General features: G+C 29.7%; 3 protein-coding genes across 6 annotated transcripts; 1 reads left to right on the forward strand and 2 right to left on the reverse strand.

Annotated features, from left to right (window-relative positions):
• The first annotated feature begins 8,781 nt into the window (after positions 1-8,781).
• Positions 8,782-15,518, forward strand: LOC8276938. Of its 3 annotated transcripts, none has more exons than XM_048374835.1 (6): positions 8,782-9,241; positions 12,550-12,627; positions 12,717-12,801; positions 13,657-13,745; positions 15,008-15,086; positions 15,167-15,518. In XM_048374835.1, exons 1-6 carry the CDS (start codon positions 8,936-8,938, stop codon positions 15,217-15,219), a joined length of 690 nt encoding a protein of 229 aa, XP_048230792.1. In that variant the 5' UTR covers positions 8,782-8,935; the 3' UTR covers positions 15,220-15,518. The 3 variants fall into 3 exon arrangements, with proteins under 3 accessions (XP_048230792.1, XP_015578887.1, XP_002525905.1); XM_015723401.3 differs by having other exon boundaries at positions 15,186-15,518; XM_002525859.3 differs by having other exon boundaries at positions 8,787-9,241; positions 15,008-15,518.
• A 1,711-nt stretch (positions 15,519-17,229) lies between these two features.
• LOC8276939 lies at positions 17,230-19,459 on the reverse strand. The gene is made up of 4 exons (XM_015723406.3): positions 19,272-19,459; positions 18,973-19,168; positions 18,352-18,407; positions 17,230-17,837 (listed from the first exon to the last, which is right to left on the reverse strand). The coding sequence occupies exons 1-4, from the start codon at positions 19,371-19,373 to the stop codon at positions 17,682-17,684; spliced, it is 510 nt and encodes a 169-aa protein (XP_015578892.1). The 5' UTR covers positions 19,374-19,459; the 3' UTR covers positions 17,230-17,681.
• Positions 19,460-22,782: 3,323 nt separating this feature from the next.
• On the reverse strand, positions 22,783-26,480 carry LOC8276940 (autophagy-related protein 8f). Of its 2 annotated transcripts, none has more exons than XM_002525861.4 (6): positions 26,330-26,480; positions 25,751-25,793; positions 25,594-25,649; positions 24,025-24,077; positions 23,209-23,327; positions 22,783-23,108 (listed from the first exon to the last, which is right to left on the reverse strand). In XM_002525861.4, the coding sequence occupies exons 2-6, from the start codon at positions 25,785-25,787 to the stop codon at positions 23,005-23,007; spliced, it is 369 nt and encodes a 122-aa protein (XP_002525907.1). In that variant the 5' UTR covers positions 25,788-25,793; positions 26,330-26,480; the 3' UTR covers positions 22,783-23,004. The 2 variants fall into 2 exon arrangements, with proteins under 2 accessions (XP_002525907.1, XP_015578903.1); XM_015723417.3 differs by having other exon boundaries at positions 25,751-25,842; positions 26,330-26,418.
• Positions 26,481-26,717: the final 237 nt, after the last annotated feature.

A 26,717-nucleotide genomic window follows, 5' to 3' on the forward strand; every position in this document is an offset into this window, starting at 1 on the left:
CTCTATGATTCTATATTAGAAAAATGGATTGAGAAGCTTGCAAATTAAAAGGACTTGTACTTCACAATTTTCTTTGATAAATGGGTAAATTATATGGACAGTCCCTCAACTTTGCTATATGTATTGCTATTATTTCATATCTTAATTTGTAACACTAAATTTCTTAAATTTTAATTGAGGTATAACTAAATTCTTTGTTGATATCCGTTTAATACACAAACGGAAAGATAATGTGGCATTGCCATATAATTAATTTTTTTTATTTTAAATGACATATCATGCTTAGGCAACGGGGGGCCGTGATATAAACATTAAACCGACAAGTGTAGGACGTGCCTGTTAGTTGCTGCGATAGATGATGGTGGAAATGTAAATCTTCCAAATCTTCCTTAGGCAAGGGTCTCAAATTGCATAAGGAAGAATATGTTGATGTGGCAAACAAATCTATACATTTAGGAGTTTGACGGAAATGAGTTTAATGATATCCCAATTAAAATTTAGGAGTTTAATTATATAATTTAAAATTTATGAATAATAGTGATACATAGGCCAAACTTGAGGGGCCATTTTATGTTAATTTATTCAATATAAATTTACATATTGTACGTGTAATATAAGAAAGTAAAGGAGAAGAAGAAAAACAAGAACAAGATTTAGGAAAAAAATAAATCTCAAATAATATTTTACTATATATATCTTAATATCTTAAATGTATCTCACTTGCTGAAACATGTGTATAATGCACTCTCTTAAATTTGGGGTTTAGTTGCCTAATTTTGCAAATTTCCGAGTAATTTGGATAGACATTTGATTTTGGGGTAACTTGGACTTCATCAACAAGTTCAGGGAGTAAAAAACTGCCACTCAATCCATTTGATAACTTAACTATGTTGACATGCAGGAAAATTGGAACACCATATTAGCTGGAATGGCAGAATTTCACGCACTTCAGATGCGCCTGGAGTTGGAATCCTTCCAGCTTTTCTTGTAATTTCCAGGTCAAGACCACTAATCTAGTCTGCTAATACCTGTCAACAGAAATTATAACGTTTCACATGTACAGGGTTTGCTCACCATTGGATCAGGTCCGCAATGCAAGCGAGGGCTGGGATGTTCGTTTGATCCGCAGGGTTGAATTTCCCCCTCCACGGAACGTGTCGGTGGCTTTCACTTTTATTGGAAATGGTACAAAAAGTGTATTTTGCTTTTTCTACTACTTGGTGTTAACGCAAAAGCAAAGCCAAAATCTATGGGCAGCAGCGCCGCGGTCTTCCGTTAATTAGCATCACTGATGACAATTAACCCAAGGAAAACAAAACAAAAAAACGCATATTTAACCCTTTATTATGTGTTTTGACATTGATCCCCAAATTCTTATTTTATCCACATTTATTTCTTTTATGTTTACTTGTCTTTTTCACATTAACCTTTCTCTTTTCACAAAGCATCTGTGTAACAAAGCAAAATGCATAATTTAGTTTCTGGTTTCCTTTTTTTTTTTCTTAAAAGAAAAAAACAAAACTTTGCTTATTGGATTCTTATATTTTTTATTTTTAACCAACTGAATTTGAAAATTTATACTAAAATAAACTTAGAGTTTAAGAAATTAAACATTTCTCTCATCATCTCCTTGCCTAACTAAGATGCGGATCATCTTTTTCTTGATAGATTTCTAACATTAGTAATATGTATTAATCTATGAAAATATGTAACAAAAACAATCTACGATGAAACTTCAGATTCTATATGTTATAAATATTTCTATCTCTTTTGATTCAGCATATATTTTAATTGGTAATTTAGGAATAAATACAAAAAATACTGTATAATTTTGCGATTTGACAATTCTTAATATATGATTTCTTTTTTTTCCAAATAAAAAGATATATGGTTAAAAATCATAACAAAAGAGATACTTCGTTATTAAAAAGTGTCGAATTCATAAGAGTTTAGACATTTTCATTTCAATTAACCATCATTATTATATTGTTCGTGTTTGATAATACGAGATTACGACTTACCAACTCAAATTTTGACTATGAAATTAATCTCAATTAGTCAGTGACTTCTTAAACTGCAACTTGACGGTCAAGCATCAAAATCATAAATTGTCAAGCTCTAAATTTATGTTATTAGATATAAAAAAACATAATAATAATGATTGGTCGGTGTAAAAATGGCTAAATTCTTAAAAAATGAAATTTTTTTAATAAAAAAATATATTTGTTATCATTATTTATAACTATATATCTCTTTATTTGAAAAGAAATATATACTAAAAATTATTAAATAATAACATCTTATCCCTTTAATTTATTGGTTTAGGATATAGTTAGTTGAGAAAGCTATTAGAGTGTTTTCCAATTAATGAAAGTTTTCTCTTAAAAGAAATAGTTTGTATCTTATTCATGTTCTTTATTAAAATAATAATCTTATATAACTAATAAGAGTTATAAGTTATACTTTTTTGTTATTATTTACAGGTAACCCTTTTGGTTTTTAATTATAATTACATACACTTATTTTATAAAAATGAATTATATACATAATTGAGAAGAATTTAAAATCCAAATCAAGAGCTTAATATCATCAAAATAAAAGAACAACAGTGCAATGCGACTAAATTAATTATAATAGTTATTCATACTTGTATGCATATGTTTAAAAACTGTCAAAGAAAAATTAATATTAATAAAGATAAAAATACAAAGGTTTATAGTGTCTACAAATAAAATAAAAAATAATGTAGCCTTAATAGCAATAATTGTAATAAGGGAGCAGGTTTGCGTCTTCCTTAACACAGTGTTATGACTTTAGAAAGAACCACAAGAATCCATCAACATTATTGTGGAAAATTACTCTGTTTTGAACATTCTATCTCACAAGGTTTCTTCATTTCTGCAAATACAGCGACAGGGTACAAAAGGTAATTACATGTCCACAAGGGAAATAAAATAAAAAACATATCTGGAAAAGGTCAATAACGCGCATTGTTGATACCCACAATATTCCTTTACTACTCTAATAGAACCACGTGCTAAAGCCCTTTTTGTCGCAGGGTAGGGTACACTTTAATCTTCTTCTATTATTAATATCACGTGACCTGCGGTTATATGTGGAAGTTGTTATTATTATAAAAATTATAATATTAGATTTTATTTAATAGAGTAATTTGTAATATAATATTAAATAGTAAATAAATATATTGATGAAGTATTATAATAATAAAGAATACACGAATTAATATATTAATAAAATAAAATTAAAATTTTAATTATTTAAAAATAATTGACTTTTTATTAAAGAATATAAAAAAATAATTAATTTTAAATTAATAAAAAAATTTGAAAATCTTGAACTCTATCATAAATATATATTAAGTGTAATATATAGTAATCATCAATTCTTATAGAATTATGTATATAAAACTATTATGGAATTATGATTGAAGTAGATTAGTTTAATCATTAATTAATTTTATTAGGATTAGAAAATTTTAAATTAATTATATATAGAATCACGATAAAATTAACAAGAGTATTTCAGTCAGTTTAAAAATTTTCATCTTCTCTTCGTGCTTTATATATATTATAGATTATAAATAGATAGAATAAAGAGTATGATCTAGCATGAAGCGATAAAGCTACTTATTAAATTTCTCTTAGAGATCCCTTTATTTTTGTAATTAATAAAATAATATTAATTAATTATTTAGATTTGCCTCCATATTAAAGAGGACTTATATTCTGCACATTGGAATATATTGTAATGTGGTCGATCAGATACATACAGCATGTGTGTGAGAACTTTGTGCTAGTCTTTGTAACTAGTTAGCGTATTTTCTATTAAGTTAAAAAGCCTTATAATACTATAGTCGCTATAAATACTTGGATATGCGTTTAAAATCACTGCCCACAAAGGACTAATCTACTCTTTGACCAAATCATTAAGGGCAAAATTGCACCTTCTCCCACTCATTAAATTTCTATAATACCTATGTTATGCATATGTTTAATTTGGAATAAGAAGTTGTTATAGTTAATATATTATTTAAATTAATATGAAGATATAAAATAAAAAAATTCTTATTATCAGAATAAAAATTATTATTTAATTAAAAATTTATCATATATTACTCATTAATAATTTATAATAAATTAGCAATTTTATAAATGATTCTATTTTTAATAATTTTATAAGTCATGTGCAAATATAATTAAACTATAAATATTAAAATATTCTATAAAAATGAAGATCCAACATTGAAAAAATACAATCGCAATCTAGAACTACTTAACTATTAATAATGTTTAGAATAATTTATATATAAAGAGTTAAGTTTTGTTATGGAAATATTTGTTATCTTGAGACACCAATAATAAGTTATTATAACGAGTTATTTTGAAAACTCGCTATATATAAAAACTAAGTATTGACTCTATATTCCTTTGAATTTTTATTTAACCTTAATTGAGTTAATATTATATGGCACGCATATTTTATCTAAAAAATAATAGATTTCATTAAAATGTAAATTTATATCAATTTATATATTTAACACTTAATAATATGGTTCACAAATTCATGAATATGAGGAGTAATACTCAAACGTGTATTATTTTATATCAAGTAAATAATTTATTTTTAGATGAACAATAATGAGTTTAATTATTTAGAACTATTTATTTTTATTATTTAAATAAAATGTAAATAGTTATGTGATGCACTAAAAAGAATTAAATTAAATCTTATGAGAAGAAATACACGATTAGTAAAATATAATGATGTCAACTATTGTGTTATGTTTTTTTAATTATTTAACATTAAAATCAATAGTTATGTGATGCTCTAAAAGGAATTAAATTAAAACTTATGAGAAGAAATACACAATTAGCAAAATATGACGATGTCAAGAAATTGTGTTATATGTTTGTTAATTATTTAATATATGATTATTTAACATACAGTTTGATTATAATAATTTGAACAACAAAACAATAAGAAAAAACTAAATGCAAATAAATAGTACTAATAAAATATAGAATTCAAATTATTGTAATTCTAAAGGTATTAATATTGGCAAGAAATATTAAAATACCATGATTATACATGAGAATTTTAAGTATATTTTTGCATTGGATAAGTTATTTAATATGTATATTTTCTTTCAAAAGTTTATATATTATGTTTTCTTTTAAATATTAATAGAGTTTTTAAGTTTAAATATAATAATTATTTTATTTTAATTATATAAATATTAATAAATTCAATATATTTATATATAAATATATAAATATTATTTTATTTTATTAAAAAAAAAAAGAGATGGAAGTATTTTGACATGAATCTATCTACCTCTTTTTTAAAGTTCTTATTTTCTTAATTGTGGATAACTGAAAAAATATTATTGGTACTTGTATGCCCTCTTTAGACCTCACAAACGACAAGTTCTTTCTTATCTCCATCCATTCAACTCAGGTACTAAGTGTTATGTGGTACTAATCCAGTGGATTGCAAAATAGGTATTATTTCAACTTGCTCTGTTCTCATACTTGGCTTACCAGCAATTCCAGAAAAACCAATTATCCACACTTTAATTTTTCTCCTTTTGTAATAAAAAAAAAAAAAAAAAAGACTACAATCATCTCTATGGTTACTTCAATTCTTTTCTCTAATCTTTACTCAACAAAGCTGAGAAAATAGATACTTCTACATATGAAGCTTGTCCCAAATCTTTTTTTGGTCACACACTTTAACACCTTTGGCGGTATGAAACTCTTCTTCCCTAACATACTGAAGTGGATCGGCATGTTCTCGAGGCTAGAGCCTCTATTCTAAATATAAACAACTAAAATTATATTCTATTCAAAACGACAATGTCGTACTTGCCTAAATTTCTCGTTCAAAGACCTATACACATCCAAAGAATGCAAATATATATAATCTCATGCCTTACACTATAAAATAGATCAAATTCCAAGTAAAATGAACTTTATCGAAAGATTTTGGGATGAAGTTAGATGGGATTGTAACTTGTAAACATTGAATGGCAGAAGATTTTATGGCAGTGAAGGTGAGGATGGTGGCAGAAAAGGAAGAAAATGGTCTAATATGATTGTGGAAAAGAAGGAAGGATGCTTCCTATCGACATTTGATAATCCTCAAGTTTCAATTATTAAATCTCTTGATCTCTCTTTCTTTTTCTCAAAACCCTAAAACTCAAATTAAGAAGATGAGGAATTTTTGGAAGAATAGAAGATGGATTCCATATTTGAAATTGATTTTGCCTTATTTTTATAAATAAAACACAATGTTTGGGTGAGTCAACAAGTTTTTTTGTTGACTTACTTTTTCTTTAATAAAAGAAACACAGTAAGTTTGTCATGTAATCGTTTTCAATGTCAAAATTCAAAAAATGTCATCGAAAAGTATTTTTGTAAGAAATTAAAAGTAGTATGATTTTGCAAATAATGAAAAAATTAGATAATATTGTTAAAAGCACAAAAGTTTGAAAATTAATTGATAATTAAGCTAAAAGTAAAATACTTTTGGTTTTATTCTATTGGTACATATATATATATATATTAATACTTTATTAAAGGGATTCTAGTAAATTATATTTCAATTAAGTTGTCAATTCTTTTTATACTATAATTATTACATTAAAATATACATATATAAATTTGAGTGTGTAATTATATTTTATTGTAAATTGAATTTATATGTTACTCTATTGTTAGTGAATAAAGTCAATTAGTAACCAACATGAAAGAAACATGATTTAATTTTTTATATTTATTTATTATTTATTATTTTATGTTAATGTTTTATTTCTTTTATCGTAAAAGTTTAAAGTGCAGCTTTTCTTTTGTATTTCCCTTTTTTCTTTATCATATTTTTCCTTCAAAGAATAACAAGAATTAATTTTTAATTACTGGTTACTTAAAATTAAATTATAAGATTAAAACTCAAGAAAACTTATTGAAACTTTGATGTTGAAATTTTTTTCATATTTTTATTTATTAGCTTGCAGATTTTATTTTAATATGTTTTATTAAATAATTACTAAGTTTTAGTAGTGAAATTAGATAATTTAAAGTAAATAAATAAATAAACTATAATTATTCAATTAAAAACATATACTTATAGATAATAAAAAATCTTAAAAATTACAAGTAGATAAAATAAACATATAAAACTTACGGCTAGCAATGATTCATTAAAATAAAACTGAAAAAATAGTAACTTTATTTAAAATTAACTTATCTATTAGGTTTATAAAGTACATAATAACTTATAGATTTTTATTGGTCTAGTTACAAATTAGATTTTGAACTTATATTTTTTAATAATTTTAACTATTTATTTTAAAATTTTAAATTAAATATCTATACTTTCAATTTATTTTTAAAAATGTCTTTTGGTAATAATTTTCTAAAATTTTATAATGAAGAAAAAGATATGGCAAATCAATTAAGCATACTAATGCTTACTAACATAAAAATTAATGACTAAATAAAAAGTTTGTTGTATTTAGATGTAAAATATATGAAAAGATGCACATAGATGAAATTTTTAATGGTCACACTATTAAGTTTAGGATAAATCATCTTTGTTAATTCATAATTATTATTCTTTTAGTAAACACAATCGACTTCTCACGTTATTTTTTTTACCATGAAATTTTTAAAAATTATCATTAAAAAGTACTTTTGGAAACAAACTAAAGAATGGATACTTGTTTTAAAATTTTGAAACAATTAAAATTATTAAAAATTTTAAAATTCAGAATTTAATTTGTGATTAGACCATTTTTATTATATAAAAAATACATATAAAATAACTAAATATATTTAATAAAATATATTATATACTAATTTGCTAAATAATTTTTATAATAATAATTTATATCTCGTATAAAGAATAATTATATATCTATATATAGAATATGCGACTGATATAAATTTCTAAATTCATTCTTAATAGAATAAAAAAATTTAGGATGTCTTATAAATTTAAAATCATCCTAAAATAATAAATAATATATATTTATCTATTAAATTGAATTAAATCAAGACAAAATTTAAAATAGTAAGAAAAATAAAATCATGCATACATGCATCAATAAGACTAATTATGAAACTAAAAGAAAATAAAAACATTAACTTAAATAATCTAAAAAAAATTAATAATATTAATTAAAATAATAGTAAAAGGTTACGACATTACGAAGTAATTATAATGTATTAAATTCATAAAATTGAAATAACACTCCCGTATATATTAAAATAATTAACCCATCAAAGATATTTAAGGATTAAAATATTTATCAATATCCGAATAAATTCTTAAGAAATAGATATAAAATTACTAAAATACTCTTGAACTTATCATTAAAAAAATTTAAACTTTAAGATATTTTATTAGTTAAATGGTTTTTTTGTTGACATTTGAGGGCCATGGTTTATGTTTTGTTATATTTTGTTGATTTTTATTTATTCTCTAATTTATATTTATTTAAATTTAAATTTTATTTATTGATTTTAAATTTGGTTAATATTTTTTTATTACTAGATAATTTTATTGATTCTTTATTAACTTTAGTTGATGTGTGATTTTTTTAAAGATTTTTTAATTTAAGATATTTGACTTAAGTGTATTTTTATAAATATATTGAATGTTTTTGTAAGTTTTTTCTTGAAGTAAAAATGTAATTATTTTTATAAAAAAGTATTTATGTAAAGAATCTGATTTTTTAATGGTGTAGAAGTCCATTAACGTTCTAACAAAATTGGAAGTCAAAGAACTCAATTATATAAAAATAAAGTTGAGAAACTTAATTCTGAATACACGAGAATTTGAGGTGCTCGAGTATGAATTTTGATTTTCATAAAACACCAACAAACTTGTGATCTCTCATTGGCGAGAGGCAAAAATGGAAGCAGAAGTAGCTGAGCTGGAGCGAGTCCAAACCTCAATCCTCCATCGAATATCAATGCTAGAGCGCTCGCTCCTCCATAAAAACGACAGCGTTTTTACTTCTCTTACTCCCTCATCTCGCAACGTAAACTGTGGCGGAAACGATACTGAAGCTCGCCTCTCCGCGATTCTTAAATCCAACGGCGTAAATGACTTCGTATTCAAAAGAGTTCCCTCAAATTATTACGACTGGTCTCTGGACGCACGGCGAGACGTTTTATGTGCTGCCTCTGTTGATCACCTGTGTAAAAGCATCGTTTTGGTAAGTCATTGTTCATTAAAATTTTGATAGGCTATTTCATTCTATTAAATGTTTTAAGCTCAAGAGTAAGGTTAAACATAATGTTTGATTAAAATCTTGAATTTCCACGTGCTAACTGGAGAAATGGCTGCTTAAGTGTTGTTTGCTTAAGTGGATAAAATTAGTAAGGTAGCAATCGACAAATCCAAGTGTGATTCCATACCCAAGAATTTACATTCAGACAGTTCTCCTGTTCGTAAACCTCATGGTTCTTATAATTTAAAACAAGGCATTTTAAAGAAATGAGCATGATTTTGCAAGAATTCAATTCCATCAAAATTTTCCAAATGATTTGTTCCTAACAAGACCTAAACAATGGTGCTATATGTGGATGCTGAGTTGCCTCATTTAGAGATTGCAATGAACTTTGAAGTTAGAAAAAGACAACATGTGTGAAATTTGATATTTTCTTCTGACCTTGTCGGCAAAGATTGAAGGAACTGATACAATCTGATAACTGTTGTATGGTCCAGTTTTAGATACAGAAAGGACGGAAATCATTATGATAATGTGCCAAAGATTGTTGCAAAAATGGGGATATTTTTTATGATCTGATATAATGTACGTGCTAATATGGTGAATTACATTTTCTAGTTGGCTACAATATGGAGTCCAAATTTAAGTTTTTAAGTATAGACAATAAAAGAAAAATTGCTGTTATGGCACTTCTAGGACTGTCATTCCTTAAGAACTCCTAATGACACTCGCTTTCCATAACTTATCTTATATTTTCACATTTTTGTTTGTGATCTGATTGGAGAATTTGAATGACCCTTTTTTTCTTCTTGTAGGAATTTTTAAGCTTATCTTCTGTATGAACCATAGTTGAACCACTTTTCTCGAGCCACTCCCAATTGGAAGATTAAAGAAGTTTTTCTAAAGTATGCATTTTCTGTCATCTGTGGTCCTTTATGGGATTAATACTTGTAATCTGTTGCAAGTTTGGAGGCCATATAAGCAATCTATGCATTGTGCGCTATCATACTTGTGACTTGTGACAACGCCGTCATTTTGTTTTCTTATATTATCATGTCTTGTCATATTTGAAATAGATGGTTTGGATATATTTAGCTAGCAGTTGGTTCATCTGCACTCTTTTGAAGGACCTCTTTGTGATCCATTTGGAGGAGAAAAAGAAGGAAATTTTTTTTGTGTTTGTGATATGATAACTTTGTGCTGATTTATTGTGTTTGATTTGGGAGAAATGTAATGTCTTTTAGAACAAATTTTTCAATTTTTTCAGTTACTCTAGGATGTGTTATTTCTTCTGAATTACTTATAGCACTTCAGCTCTGTAGTTCTTCTGAAAGAGTTGGTTCCCCATCAGCACTGATGCATTCTATGATATGATACAGAATTTTCATTATTCTCTTATGTAGAATTTTCAATAGAGAAAAAGAAAAAATGGGAGCACTTTGTTTGATATCTACTGATAGGAATAGTAACCAGCAGAGGGAAGGAAGGGTTATGGATGTTAAAAAATTTGATTCAGAAAGCTGCATAGAAAAATATTTGGGCTGTTGGATTAAGGTATGAACTCGAGAAGGGATACATATTTCATTTTCTGAATTTCAGTAATATTAGGATATCGGCACTAGGCTCAGAAATGTGCAAAAATTGGATTATGGCTACCTGGATATGATATAAGTAAACTAGGAGATTAGGATGTGGTAAGCAATTACCCATAATTTCTAGGACTGGTGCGTCATAAAAGAAACAAGAAATTCCGATTATCATAAGATTAGAAGCCCAAAACAAAATAGATAATTGAAAAAGAAAAGTCCATCACATTATCAAAATACAAGTCCTTTAGGACCAAGTCAAAACCCAACCTCAGAATAAACATGCTTAATCTGAATAAAAAGGAGCATCCATGGGACACTGACAAGGGGAGAAAGCCCAAGGACCAAAGGTAAGGGGAAGAAGAGTCCTAAGGTAACAAAGGAAAGAAGAGCAGAAATAGAGAGAACTAGAAAGGAAGGTGGGAAAATAATGTTGTGAGTGTAGTGTGATGTTGGTTTTGCACTGGTGATACCATTTCTGAATTGATCTCATCCCAAATGGCAATGGATTGGACAAATAAGACATACAATTTGAGGAAGAAAAGAGTCAACCTCAATGCTTAGGTTGAAATTATAGTATTAGAGTCCAGACATGCATTTTCTAGTGAATAATGATTTAAGCTTTCCTTTTTGGATGTGAAATTAAATGTAGAAGTTTATTTTGCAAAGTGCAAGAGTCTAATACCAATGTAATAACATGTAATGGCCTCCCATAATGAGATCCATTGCTGTAATTCTTGTTTGGTCCATGCAGAATAATGTTGTCTAGTGAGCATTCTTTGGAAGTTCATCTGTAATTTTTGTTTGGTACATGCATGCTAATGTTGTCTAGAGAGTACTGTCTGGGATTTTGCCACCATTATCTGTCTTTTTTAGCGCTGTTAACTGAAGACTTTAAATATGTCATCAGGGTTGGGTTTGGGGATTTTAGAAATTGTTGAAGGTGGGAGGTGATGATAAATGGGTAGAGTGTAAAGCATATTAATAAAATTGGGCTTGGATCTAGCCATTACTAAAATTACTAGAATTAGCAACTTAGTTGGTTGAACTAAGTTCTTTATACGTTTGATTCTTTAGCAATGTGGAATTCTCTAACACTTTCCTTCAAGTGCAACTGGGACTTGAATACCTAGTTGTCACTTAAAATGAACTCTTCTTGAAACAGTGTTCCTTTGGGAAATGAAAGACTGGATTTACTAGGAAATAGAAACAGGTCAGATCTGCTTTAATACTATATTATAAATTGGTGAAGGTGGGAGGTAATGATAAATGGGTAGAGTGGGTAGAGTGTAGAGCGCCATTAATACAATTGGGCTTGGGTCTTACCAAAAAAAAGACTAGAACTAGCCATTTGATTGGTAGGATCTTAGCACTTGTAAGTTCTTTATACTTTTAATTCATTGATACTTGTAGGATTCTGTAACAAGAATTTTTAATTGGATTTAATATTGTAATAAACTGCGGTCATTCATGCATCCACATGGTATAGTGTTAGTCTTTCAAAGTATATCATATTTGTGCAGGAATGAATAATGTTGTTTGGGATGAAATCATCATTGCCAACTTCAATATGAGTTAACAGCCATTGAAACAAATGTTAGAAGTATATCAATGTCGAATCTCCTCCTTTGTCTCATACCATAAGTTCTTTAACTGTTACTCTTTAAATTTTCTGAATGTTGTGCTAAAGTTTTTTGTTTTCGTCAGGTAAATACACAGGCCCCATCCAATGTAATTGATTGCAGCAATCGCAATAATTCAAAGTATTACGTTGTTGTTGTTCAGGTGCTTTGCTTTTTCCCTAATTTATGCTAACAGTTCGCCACTCAATATGGTGCTCAGCTACTTATATTTGGACATCTGCTTTATTGCAGTATAATGCTCGGTTCAATGCCGAAACTGTTAAAAACTATCTTTATGCACTCAATGATGGCAAGATAGCTAAAAAGAAATTCAACAGTAAGTTGTCATGCACTTCAGTATGAAAATTTTGTTGGAAGATTCCTCAATACTTAAATGATTGCAGTCTTATTACGAAAACATCCTTCTTTATACTTGCTTTTGGTTCTCTAAAGGCATTCGGTGTAACTTTACTGGCCTATTACTCAAAATCTATTATAAAAATCATAAATATCAATTGCCAACATTTAATCTTTCTTCTCAAAATCTGGCATCTTCCAATTACTTCCGCAGAGTAGATCTTAAATGTGGAAGATGTATATATTAATTCCCTTGTCTCTCTCTCTCCTATAGAAATGCCTGCAGAATGCAGACAAGAATCATGCATAAATTTGTTTGATTCACAAGAATATTGTTCCCTTGTTGATGTGCATAGCTAACCACTGAGTACCTATTGTCAGTTACAATGAGAGCATATGCACATGACTGTGCAAGCAAGAGAAGGTCAGGTTTAGGTATGATCATGACTAGTTGATGCTTTGACATCCACATCTTCACATACGGAAGTCAGATCTGATGTGACTGCTTGAGTAGTATATTCAGAAGATGGTAAGATGATGAGCAACAAGAATTATCATTGGTGCAATAGTGAATGAGGAGCTTTATGATGGATATGAGAAAGAAAATGAAATGTTGTTAGAAATGATTCAGTGGAAGCTCATCTGAATGCTGTCAATCACCTGCAATCTTAAAAGTTTATGTTGTTATGCCAGCATATTATATATCTGCACCCAATAGTGTAGTATAATTTTAGCTGCAAATTTCTTCTTTTTTTGTCTTTTCAAAGATTGAAATATCTTTCAAACATAATTCTCTTTCTACTTGAGGAAGCAAATGACATTTTGAACAATGCAGTGAGGCTTGCTCCTGAGGAGACATCTGTACAGCTGACTGGATATGAGCACAATGCGGTGACATGTATTGGAATGAAAACTGACATTCCGGTAAATACTCTCACTGCAATTATTCAGGAACTATCTACATATTCCAGAAGTCAACTCAACTCAAAATTTCATTATTTTTTCTTAGCTGTCATAGCTCTTAATGCATTTATGCTTTTTCCATTACATTATAGTGCAAATATTTATTTGCTAATATTCCCCTGTTATTGGACCTTTTTTATTGTTCAATGTATTCTCAGAGATCCATTATCTCCTATAAAATGTGTTGGTGATTTTCGAAAGAGAACAGTTTTTTTTATTAAGTTGTAAAGCCTATCATAATTTGCAGAAGAGAAAATTTTGGATGGAGCTTTCATCAAGAAATATTAATTTATATGCTCCAGTAAACATATGGAAATTCTTAAGATGCTTCTCTTCTAAAACCTTCGTTTTCTTTTTAGCGGTACCTTTTCTGTACACGTGCGCTTGACTTGTTTTCCAGACAATGCATCTACAGTGTCCTGTCTTGCATGAAGCAGCATGAACAAGTTGGCCCATGAGCGTTTATTGCTAGGCGGATACCTGTCCTTTTCTTGTTTATGGCTAATGTGGCTAATTTATATACACAAAAGATTCTGATGAATGAGTTTCTGGTACATTTTGTTGAGAAGGGGGAAAACTTCTTAATCTATATGTGCATCGGAAGTTATGAGTTGAAACTTTTTTCTGTTAATCAAAATCTTCAACTTACAATGCCAGCTATCTGGTGGTCCATTGCTTCAACTATTATACCTGTCAATTTGGAATTTTATTATGGTGGTCCACTGCAGTGGTGGTCAAGATTAGTAGCTTTCTGCCAGTCTGCCACTTGAAAAAAAGATTGGCTGTTTACTTAGAATTGAGCTTGGCATGTGTTTCAACAAAAAAGGTTTGTTTGATGTGTATTTGTGTCTGTTTGTGATTTTGTCCATGCAGTTGTCTAGGGACATGACAAAATGTTTATTGTAAAGATTTTAATGTTATAAAAATGATTGTAATTGGCTGAAAGGATTGTTATTAGAAAAGGCAAATGAAATAGAGATGTTAGTACTCTGAGCTTTTGACAGAAGAGTTTGAAAATGCAAGGAACTGCCTATGAACTTTTGGATTACTTTGCTTTCTAAGTGTGACATACGCGCACACATATCGATGTATATATTCACGCATGCATATGAATCCACATGTTTGCACACATAGATGATACAAAGAAAAAAAGAAGGCAATAGAGAGTGTTACATAAAATCACTGCATTGTTGCTAATTGGATTATGGATCTTTTGAACGCAGGTTATTTTGGATGAAGCAATTGCAAGGCTTAGTCCTGATTTCTTCTGGTTGGGTGGAGGGGAGGTTGATCTGAAGCTTGGTATAAGAACCTCAGAATTTATTAATTTTGTTAGACCTTTCATTTTCAGCTGTAGTAACACATGATTAACCCAAATGAAGACCATTTTCGACAAACCAGAGATAAGGGCTGCGGGACCCAGAGGATATGGTGATTTTGCATTTTTATCAAGTTATGCTATGGAGAATTCAGGCGGTCAAGTTGGTATTTGCTGTGGCATTAAATTGGAAGATCTGTATTGCATTTGGATGTTTATATACTTCTTGTAGCTGATAATTTAGCAGGAAAAGGTAACTGCAACGTATTGAATAAATAGCTACACATTTTAAGTTATTTTATCGGTGAACTCTTTGATGTGTAACAAGGATCTATCATATTGTCTGGGATGGAATTTAATGCCCTTTGGAACATTCATGTTTCTTTAAGTCGGTAAGCCAGCACTCTTTTCTTCAATTGATTCCGTTCCGTTCTGCCCTGAGATGTCTTATTTTATTAAGAAAAATAAAATAAAATATTTTTTTGCTCTATATCAGTCAAAATTTTTACCATTTTGGACCGAAATGACTGATATTGGACCGAAATTGTCATTCCGGTTGAAATTAACGAGATAGATCAAAATAAAGCAATTTTATAGAAAAAAATATATCATTAAATTGATTTAAATAGTTTGATAATACTTAACCCTAACACAGTTAAATCATTTTTCTTTCTATCAATAAAGACGAATTGAAATCTAAAACTTCAAATAATCATCTTTTTATCTTTATCTATTCTTTCCTCTTGCTCTCTACAGTTTAACTATATTTTCTTTTTATTAATTTATAATTTTTTTATATGATCTAACCTATATTATTTAATAATAATAATTTAAAACTTATATAATTTAATTTCCATAGCTTTATTTCACAAGATAATATATTATAATTTATTCAGTTATGTTATAAAAAGAGATTTCATTATTATAATTCTATTACAGTGAAAAGTTGGGTATATATGTATTTATTGCTTTTCAATATATTATTTAATTAGATTATGATTAATAATTTTGCAGCGTTGCATTTTAATGATTTAAAATTAAATTATATATATAATCCGTAACAATTCAAAACGTGATGTCAAAATACTTTTATATTGAAATATTTCATTCCAATAATAGATTTAGAATGACCGACGAAATGGAATTCATAACTTTGCTTTACATGCATCTATACAAATGTATCAGAGTGGTATTCAGAATGTCATCGGCTCCATAGGGAGGGCACACCATTTCGGAGGAAATTTACTGTTGGAAAAGATGACAAAGGAACGTCTTTCTTTCCTTTTCCTGCTTGTTAGTAAACACCATCTTTCACTTCACCCAAAAAATATTATTTCGGGGTGGGAACTTGGAACAAATGGCTCTAAGCATCTGTGCTGAGAACACTTGAGTTTTCTTGGTTAAGCTTACAGCCATTACCTTACATCGCCTAACTGCCTATGTTTGAAATGACAACGGTATTTTTCTTTGCTACCCTCTATTCCTGTTTGGCACTCGGTGGTGAAAGTTTTATATGGTGAGTGTAACATTAGATTTAGTTCTTAACTTTCAAGACCAGGATAATGATAAATATTATGATTTATTACCCGAGTAGTTATGCAATGATTAATTAGATAATCATTTTTGGTATAATGCATACTTAAACATTAAATTTTTATCAGTTAATCACTTTATCAGTTTAATTTTCAATTTAATCTAATAAAAATCTAAATTTTATTTTTATAATTTTTTAAACACTTCTAGTTTTCAATTTAATGTAACATATACCTAAATTTTATTTATAATAAATATTAAAACATCCATATATAATTATACTTGAAAATATTAAATAAAGTCATATGTCAAAATATGTTTAGATATTACAAATAATACAAATTGAGGTGTTTATCAAATTATATCGAAATTAAGATGTTAAACTGATCAAATAGTAGATCGGGTGTCCATTTTAATAATATTTTTTCTATAATTTTCTATGAGTAAAATTATTAGTTTCGTCATTTCTGTTTCTATTTTTTAAATATTTAATTACTCATTATAACACCATTTTATATATAATGTCTCATCCCGCTAATCATAATTGGCTCTATACTATTCAAATGTACTATTTACATAATTGAAGAATCGACCAGAAAAAATCTAAATAATTTATTGGTTCATTTCAGCAACAACATCAAACACATTTTCAACCATGGCGACACATCCATGTCTAGTGTGTCCCCTTCTTATTTACTTTCATTAATATGGAAGCCTAAATACAACGAATAAGGGCTATCGTCCATCTATTCACCATCATCATCTTCCTACGACCAAATCTTTTATGTAGTAACTCAACAATCATATATAGTAATTCAAGAGAGCTTCACACTGATTTGCAGCAACTTCCTAGTCTGCTTTTATAAAGCATAAGAGCCAAGAAAGCCACCATCCCATCTTTATTTTTATTTTTAGACAATAATAATAAGACGAGCACTCTTGAAAACAAATGTTCTTTTACATTATCGTATGCCATTCATAAGAAAACATCATCTTTATAAGGTAGAAAACTAAGTAATGAGTACATGTGCATGGGAAAATATGATCTAGGCTTTTTCATTATGGATAGGTGGTTTCCGATGTGGCTGTGCATAATCCATGACTACTGCATCTTCTGCAATGTCATTTTCATTTGATTTTACAGCTTCTTCAGTATCACTTGGTGCTGATTCTATCATGAATCTTTCTTGTCTCTTGAATCCCTACACAAGAACCATAAAATAAGCACTAGGTTTCCATATCTCCGACCTCTTGCACCATAAAATTTGCACTCCACAATAGCTACGTACGTTAGCTAGTTTCTTATCATTTTCTTTAACCTTTTAACTTTCAGAAGAAGAATCTGAGTCTTGAACCCATGACCTAATCTATCATAATACTGTTGTTTTATTAGAGGTCGTACCGACTAATGTTTTCATGGTACATGACAAGTTGAGCAAGTCACGGACCAAACTAATACCCAATGTGCTGCATTTTTCTAACTCCTGCTCTTCAACTTCCAGGCAAGCCCTCATGGCCTTATATATAAATCGTGCATGCACAGACATCTGCTCATGCCATCCTCAATAAGGACATGGCAAAAGAAGATGGGCCATGAGTCGTCACCAGAAACATAACTGCCTAACAACCATATATAACCACCATTCTAACATATATATATATATACATATATATATATATATATATATATATATAAATGTATTATTTTATATATACCTGTGCTGTATCTGTCTGCTGCAAATCCTTCTGAGTAGATATGATAAACCCAGTCCCTGCAGGTACAAGTATACTATAAATCGTTAGCAACAGCAACGATAAAGGAAGTCAATGGATAGTTTTGTTGTTTTGAAAATAAAGAATAAGAATAAAAATTATATCATTAGATATTATTTTTAAAATCTCCATATAATTTTGTCCCCAAAAAAATCTTCATATAATTATTACATATTTTGTATAATCAGATACTGCATCACTTTTATTTATCAGATAAATGAAATGTCTTGGGATAATCTTATTTTCCTAGCAGTTAGCTATGAAAAAAATTATAATACAAATTTAACTAGTTATAATGAAATAGTATGCACCCATTTACACCAAGGCACATGGCTGGCAGCACTTCATTTCAATTCAATATATATCTTTGGTGCAAGTTTTTTTCTAAAGGGTATGCATGATATAGCAGACAATCTAACGTATCTCGGAATATATTTGCAAAAAATTTTAATGTGTTCAATCCACAACGAGTGTTTTAGTGATTACTAATTGCATACTATAAAGTGTAGCAGATTAAAAGAGCTAGGAAAATGTGATTTTGTCTTGTCTAGGTTAGAAAATAACCTGAAGCCGTTACTTTTCTGCTTCCTTGTTCCTTCAAATGACCATGCACATTCTTTTGCTCCATAGTGCTTGCACCAAGTCTCCTGTCTACCTTGCCAACTTCTTCTCTCTCTTGTGCTGCAAAGCCCTCTGAAATTGGAGAGGTTATTTCGGATGGAGTTGAAGTCTCATGGAGATTGATTACTTTATCTACTCCCTGCATCAAACCATGCAATTTAAGTCTATGAAACACTGAAAATGTATTAAAGAAATTTTACTATATACATTAGGAAAACTTGCTGTGTGATTGATTAGTTTACCTTGAAGAAGTCTGGTTTTCTATTTTCCCTGTCACTTATAAGGCGAGCATTGCATGCATGTGTACAAAAGCATATCAGAAGAAAAACAAGAAGAGGAGACATAGTTAGAGATTGATCTTGAAAATTGGATGCAAAATTTCTGAGAGAGAGAGAGAATATGAGAATTACTTTTGTTTGGTGAGTTGAGTTAGCTAGGGTTGTAAGTATTTGTAATGCTTCAAGGAACAAGTGCATTTAATGCAGGTTTTGTATGAAACTGAAAGACGTCCTTTAGAGAACATGCTTGTGTTTGGGTAATGAACCTTGAAAATGAACTTGAAGATATCCGAGGGGCCTCTTTTGTCTCTTCTTTTTATTAATTTTTGTTAAAGAAAAAAAAAATATTACATTCAAATATTAAAATGTATTTAAATATTTTATAAATAGATACATATTTTAAATTATATAACCACTTTATAAAGCCACATAGTATGTGCATAGTGATTGATGTATTATAAGGTGCAAAATATATCGAACCTTTCTTTCTAGATTAAAGTACAATTCATCACTTTATTTTTTTCTGTCATAAGATAAGATGAGACGAATTTCTATCATTAAAGAGTAGCTGATGGCAAAGTATAATTTATTTAAACTTGTTAAAAATAAAGTCAACCTACAATTAGGTTTGTGTATCATAGCTTAAGATCAATATTTAATAAATAGTTCCTAAATGTACTAATACATGAAAATATTTCTTAGAAGATGTAATTAAGGTATAAAGCTAAGCTCATTAAAGCACTGCAACTTTTTTCTTTTATATTATTAGTTATAGGCAATACACATGTAAAGAAAAGTTGGCATGACCAGTACAGAAGATGTAATTCTCGATTAATGCACAAACTGGGCATGAGAGCTGCGCCTTTAAACTCGTCGAACAAGGAGGTGAATTAGTAAGGGTGTGCACGAAGCTTGTCGAAACAAGCCACTTGCCAATTTTCTTATGTACCATAAGCACAGAGTAAAACCCTATTAAAGATTTCGCACTGTATATATAAATATATATATATGCATGATAGTTGATCGAGAAGTAAAATAATATAGGGACATAGGAAATATTGAAGGTCCTACTACCCTACCCATGTGTTTCTACAGAGGAACACCATTCCTTGTCCTTTGAATTTATGCTACTGCATGCATGTCTTGTGATGACCAAACTGTTGATCTTTTCTTGACCTTATAATTCTTATGCAGATCTATCCTACGAAGGAGATTGACGACTAGTCATATTTCTGTATCCTTGCAAGGTCACAAGTTGGTAAAATATGCATGTTTTTCGCTTCTTGCATTTTCATGAAGAAAAATCTTCCTTATGCCAGCACAACAACTCTTTTCTTATTTATTTATTTATTTATATTACAGATTAAACTAGTGGGAGAATAATTTTATTTATTTATTTTTATTTATGATAAGTTTACCAAACCGCAGACCTAGAATGAGGAAGAAAAATCAAACTTAGAACCTCTCAATCAAACTAGTAAATCTTTTAAATTAATTATATTAGATTTTAGTTTATTATATATATATATATTTAAAATTAATTTAGAATGTACTAGATAGAATCTTTACGGATAACAAAACACTCTCTAAAAAATCTTAATGTTAGTTAAATTAGAATATCTCATTTTAATTTTATATATATAATAAGTATTAACTGCACGTATATAGGATTTCAATAAAACATTCACCGATTACTTATATTTAATTTAAACAAGACTATAACATATATATATATATATATATATAGGATGTGTGAAATTAAGAAGCATATAGAATTAAAGAAAGAAGAAGGGAAGGCAAAGGACGGTGAGAGCGGTGAAGGAGACAAATGGATCGTCATTGTATATATCCATTACATTCACATCACATGTTCAATGTATACATTGGTTACCACTTATCATTCTTGTACCTTCTTTTTCTGTTCCAAAGACCATTCTTGTACTTGGCTTCATTTGTTACCCAAACTCATGCCGTTTTGCTCCCTTCGTTTATATTTTCTTGCATACTTTAACAATAAAAACAAGGATAAAAACCTCTAATCAGTTATAGTTTTAATCTGATTTGTTTCTGAAAATTAGTATCAAATAAAATTTTTAAAAGTAATGATTCGTTAGCAATTCTTTTACATCCACTGTAAAAATGATAATTCATTTATGTAAAAACGAAAATTTAATTCAAAGTCTCTATTTTTCAAAAAATAAACGCTATTTTCTATTAAAATACAATAAGAGATCTTTAATATTTATCTACAAGTGTATTTCTACCATCGCATCATCGTCAAGTAGTTATTTATTTTATAAAGAAAAAAAATTACTATAAATTTTTTGTCTTTATATAGAAAGATAAAGAAACTTATGAGTATGAACGAAAATGAAAAAAAAAAAAAAGGAAAAAAAAAAAGAAAGAGACTTTTAGCACAATTTTGATGGGTAAATTGAGAAGTTGAAACAGAAGGGACATAGAAAAGAGTGGGAAGTGGGGACAGAGGAGTGGCGACAATGGTGCATGGCTAAACCATCGCTTGCACCCTCTTCTTGGGGGCACGTAAGGGCCCAAGTTCTCCCCACCACCGTCTACAATGAGAATGCATGCCACGTGGCATGTAATCCATGTGCTTTTTCACCTTAGATGTATAGTACATTGCCACGTCAGCAATGTGTGGGGAGGTCCTTGCATCCTGAAGCTACCTAGCTAGGAAAAATGAGCAAGGTGTGCATGTGGTCTCTTGGTCTAGAATTTGCTTTTGTTTCATCGTTATTGTTAGGTGTTGGGGTCAATTTTGCTCCAGGCATCGAGTCGCAGACATGTTCCTAACAACCAACTCACAAGGATGTGGACATGACCCAGTTGTTATTAACAAAGTGTGGTATTGTTTTATTAAAGAAACACCAAGTCAATCTCTTACTACAGTCTAGGCCAAGATTTCCCACTAGTAAGAAGGGTAGAGTTATGGTCATTTTTGGAGCTTTTGGAACTTGGGAGAGCTGCTGATGAAGGCAATGCTTCTCCTAAAAGGCTTTGTGTTTCTCCTCAGTAATGAAAAATCTCAGGGAGTTTCCTGGATGCTTAGGAAATTTTACTTGAGAGATTTTACTTGAATTTATAAAGCTTAATCACATAACAATTACATCTTTCGAGCAATGATCCATTGTCGCGTAAATCAAAATTAAAAATAACTCGTTTTAGGGGCAGAAGGCTGAAGAAACTAATAGATAGAGTGATCAAAATTAGGAAAAATGTATTAAAGGCTGATCCAAAACTGGCTAGAGATTAGGACAGGATAATGAACTCAGCCCAGCTGAATTACTTGAACAACTTCATCAGGTAATATGAATTCCAACCTCAGGCTTACTAACAGGATAGAAAGTCCATGCATCTGAGAAGCTGTCTTACAACACATAAAAATTGCTACTGAAAGATCAACTTATCCGATTCATGACTAATCCTGAAACTGTAACAGATGGAAACATAGATATTCAGAAAAGGATTCTTAGAATCGATAGCTTTAGCTTTATAATTAAAAGTGATCTTCGTACTTATATACCGTATGTAACTATATACATAATATCACTGCCAGGATCTTTGTAATTAGGCATAATAAATTAACTAAGGGCGACAGGAATTGAAAACAACCCTTGTGGAACCAACTATTGTGAAACCAGGAAAGAAACAAATGGAGCAAGGACTCAAATAAGGGCTAGAGTGGAATCTCAGATCCAAATGTGTTCTCTCCGCTGTAGGTAACATAGAGAAATCCATCTTCATCCTTCTTCTCTTCATAAATAGCAGACATAATTGCACCTAAGCAGAGCAGATAACAGCAATATGTCCAATCAAAAAGTCCAGGAAAGCAAGCAGGCAACAAATAGTTCAACATGGTTTCCCAGAATAAAGAATTTACCTGTAGGTGGGAGGACATTGTCCACAAATATAAAAATTGCTTTTTCTGCACTTAGTTTAATCCTCTTGCGAATAACATACACAAACTGCCCCACAGTCAGGTCAGCTGGGACAAGATACCTGCAATTTTCACATTCCGGTTATTGGAAGAGCCATACGATTGCCAGCTCAGATTAAGATTTAGCACTTGAACATTTAGCAAATAACCATAATCATAAAAACAAAGATAACCATTTCGGAGTAGTCTAGCAGTTAAAGGAGCCAAATAAAATGCAGCAAACTGTCCCAAAGCAAAGGGCAGGGTTTAGGCAGCAATTAGAGGCTAAACTAAATCTTAACATACCAAGGTAAGATCAGAAGAGTGTACCAAGGTTATTTCATACTATCATGACCATACATAGATTCACCATAGAAACTTGAAAAGAAGAAATCCATGAATTTAAAATTTTTCAGTTTGATGTCATAATTCATTTCTTCTTTTTCATAATTTTGCCAATTCTCAATATAATGGACAATTTCCTCTCCTATTTCTTTGGTCTTTCAACATTTGAAGATTGGAAATGTAATAAATAAAATAGCCTTTGGTGCTATTATAGCATCTCTCTTTTCCCCTATTAATCAATGACCATGTTAGAATAATTTCTTCATGGGCATTACTTTAGATTGTGTGTTAACAAGACTGGCATGGCCTCCAATCATTCCTCCTTTGCTTGAATTAAAATAACAAAATTCATCTGAATGGTCTCACACATACCATTAAAAGAAAAACTGATGTGATAAGAAACAAAACCCATCATAAATACAAACTCATACTTACTTTTTCTTATCTATGTTTGGTATATCACTTCTTTCTGCCTTCTCCACAATTACCTTAAAGTAAACACAAGCATATTTAGAAACAAGTTCCAAACTCAGAAGTATCAATGTACTATGCAGTAATCTTAGATTAAGTCAATATACTTTCTGAAGCAAGTAGCATATGTGAATCAACCTCTGTTTATCTAGCTAAAAATCATCTAAGTTGAACCAAAATCAGGATTACTAAGTATGATATTGGAGGATGAAGAACAATGCAGAAAAGTGAACATATCCCATTGTTAAGCAGTATGCTGTGAAAGAAAACAGTTTCAGCAGGAACTATGAAATGATACCAATTTGCACATTCTGTTTCCAGATCATGCTGCGGGATCAAGATTTGTCAGACCTTCCTTCTGAGTTTTAGAAATAGTATTTAACATGATAAATCTTTATTAATGAAAACCTTCAATGCCAAAACAATAAAAAGTGGAGATATGAAGCTAAATTAACACATTGCATAACCTAGTAATCTAATGTCAAAAGTGCAAGAACTCTGGCCATCTCAAGTGATTAACTCTTGAATCAAATCCCTCTAATTTCAAAATATACACTTTAATCCTTATAGTTCAGTAATGGTGCAGCACTTCCGTCCCACTGTATAATCTCAGAAAACATCTATTGTTTACAGCTCTTGACCACTAAAATTAGACTAAGCTTCAGGCACTAATTTTGAGACTTTGACCACAATTCCATCCCTCTCACTTCAATGACACAAAACCCTTTCTCAAATTCTTAGTGCATACACCTAAAACAAGAAAGACAAGTGTCTTTGATATGAAATTTAAAAGGGATTCCATAATTAACCCTAATATATAACAACAGAATCAATTTGGTGCAACATCATTTTGACAGTGCCTTGACATTGTGATGTTTTGCATCATTCAAGCGATCCATCTGAAATAATTAGATGATAACAAAATTATCAAAGATTGACATTCCTTAAATCTATCCAACAGCATATTCATAGTTCCTCTATTTTGTTTAAATGATTGTTTAATCCTTCTTGTCTTGCAATAACTGGATTAAGAACTAAAAGTTTTAACCAAGACTACTTTACATTTTACTTATGTTTTTGTCACATAGAATATGTTGCTATTACTCTGTTCTAAACCAGGTAAGAGCCACTAGTCATTAGTAAGAGATATTCGAGGGCCTATTCTATATCTAGGTAGTCTGTTACTCATTTTAATAACAGAAAAGAACGTATAAAAAATATACATTCTCTACTGTACATATCTCGGTACTGTTTGTTCCTATGAAATACCAGACGAAGAGGAACGGTCTTAGAAGGTGTATAATAAAATTCAACATTTGATACCTTTCTGATCCATCATCCATACAACCTACAGATGCTGAGAAATTCAGTGTTTCTAAACTTAACCTTAGACCAATATACAAACAAGGGTAACATTGAATCCCAACACCAGATCCTAAAAAGAGCAGAAGCTTCACATCGCAGTGGCAAAAAAATTCGGATCAATCAGAATTATCAATAAACAACTTTAAGGGATAAAAATCAAACTCTCACTGGAATCCTATCTGGGTATTTCTCCCTGATCCTTGCAGCCTCTGCCCTTCTCTTCTCTGTAGATAAAAGATGGACTCATGTTATAAAAAATCAACCTTTCACAAATTATACTAATTAAATATGTATACTTCACCAATTCTAAGTCTTAAGGACATACCAAGATCATGCTCTTGTTTGAAGTAACTCTTTGCCATTTTGTCCTAAAATCGCAACAACAAAATAAGTAAAAACTCTGAGCCTTCTCTTGAACTTGCAAAACATAAACCAAAGAAACAGCAATAATAATAAAGCTTCCTCTTTTATTACTCAAAAGTTACAAAGTCAATGAGAATATTAGCTCAAATCCATATTCCAAAATCAATCTTTTCTTAGCAATAACAGTCCACATGCTCAAAAAGCAAAAACTTCAAAAATCAATAATCTAGATTATCACAAACCTAACAGTTCTAAAGAACGCAAAAACCATCAAGACACAATGTTAAAAATTCCCTTTTTATCTCCTTCTCAACCAAAAAGCAGTAATCAGCTATAATCATCATCGAAAACCGAGAAACAAATTTAAAAAACAATAAATAAATTGAAAGGCCCTTGTGATTATCAAAAAGAAGACTTGCAATTATCGGTTAAAACTAGAATTGAAAATACATGCGTTAACAAAGAAAATCAGAACTAAAAACATAGAATTCATAGTAATAGTAAATAAAACAGACTGGATAAGGTCAAGAACGAAACTTACAGAGAAAAGAAAAATAAGAAGATAACTTTCTGATCAAAACTCTTGTGAGAGCTCGTGGGTTTGGTTCGGTTGCTCTGCTTAGCTTTGTCAACTATTTATATAAATCTCTACTTTTTAAATATGCAAATAATTGAAGATAAATAAATATAATAAATCTATTTAATTGAGAGGCTTTAGTGTGTGTAGCTTATACGTCCTTTCTGTCTTCGGTTTCAAGAACTAAATTAGGGTCCATTAGATCACTTTATTGATCTAATCGGGATTCTGATTGATTGGAGTGGGGCCAACCTAGAATTAGGTTTTACCGGTGCTGATATGATTGGGTTAATGGAGATGTTTTTGGTACGTTAGGATAGAATATCCCCGATCCTATTACGAAAGGTTCTGA

The sequence above is a fragment of the Ricinus communis genome, chromosome 5, assembly GCF_019578655.1.
Source record: "Ricinus communis isolate WT05 ecotype wild-type chromosome 5, ASM1957865v1, whole genome shotgun sequence".
Classification (NCBI taxonomy): domain Eukaryota; kingdom Viridiplantae; phylum Streptophyta; class Magnoliopsida; order Malpighiales; family Euphorbiaceae; genus Ricinus; species Ricinus communis.

Bases quoted from the DNA above. Each gene is read 5' to 3' on its own strand.
- LOC8276939 (XM_015723406.3), bottom strand. From the start codon at position 19,373: ATGTCTCCTCTTCTTGTTTTTCTTCTGATATGCTTTTGTACACATGCA. The intron at 19,169-19,271 runs GTAAACTAATCA...GGTTTGATGCAG, and splicing joins GAAAACCAGACTTCTTCAAG to GGAGTAGATAAAGTAATCAA. The intron at 17,838-18,351 runs GTATATATAAAA...GTTCTTGTGTAG, and splicing joins AGCAGACAGATACAGCACAG to GGATTCAAGAGACAAGAAAG.
- LOC8276940 (XM_002525861.4), bottom strand. From the start codon at position 25,787: ATGGCAAAGAGTTACTTCAAACAAGAGCATGATCTTG. The intron at 25,650-25,750 runs GTATGTCCTTAA...TTTTATCTACAG, and splicing joins CAAACAAGAGCATGATCTTG to AGAAGAGAAGGGCAGAGGCT. The intron at 24,078-25,593 runs GTGAGAGTTTGA...GTTTACTTTAAG, and splicing joins AATACCCAGATAGGATTCCA to GTAATTGTGGAGAAGGCAGA.
- LOC8276938 (XM_015723401.3), top strand. From the start codon at position 8,936: ATGGAAGCAGAAGTAGCTGAGCTGGAGCGAGTCCAAACCTCAATCCTC. The intron at 12,802-13,656 runs GTAAGTTGTCAT...TGAACAATGCAG, and splicing joins AGCTAAAAAGAAATTCAACA to TGAGGCTTGCTCCTGAGGAG. The intron at 13,746-15,007 runs GTAAATACTCTC...TTTTGAACGCAG, and splicing joins GAATGAAAACTGACATTCCG to GTTATTTTGGATGAAGCAAT.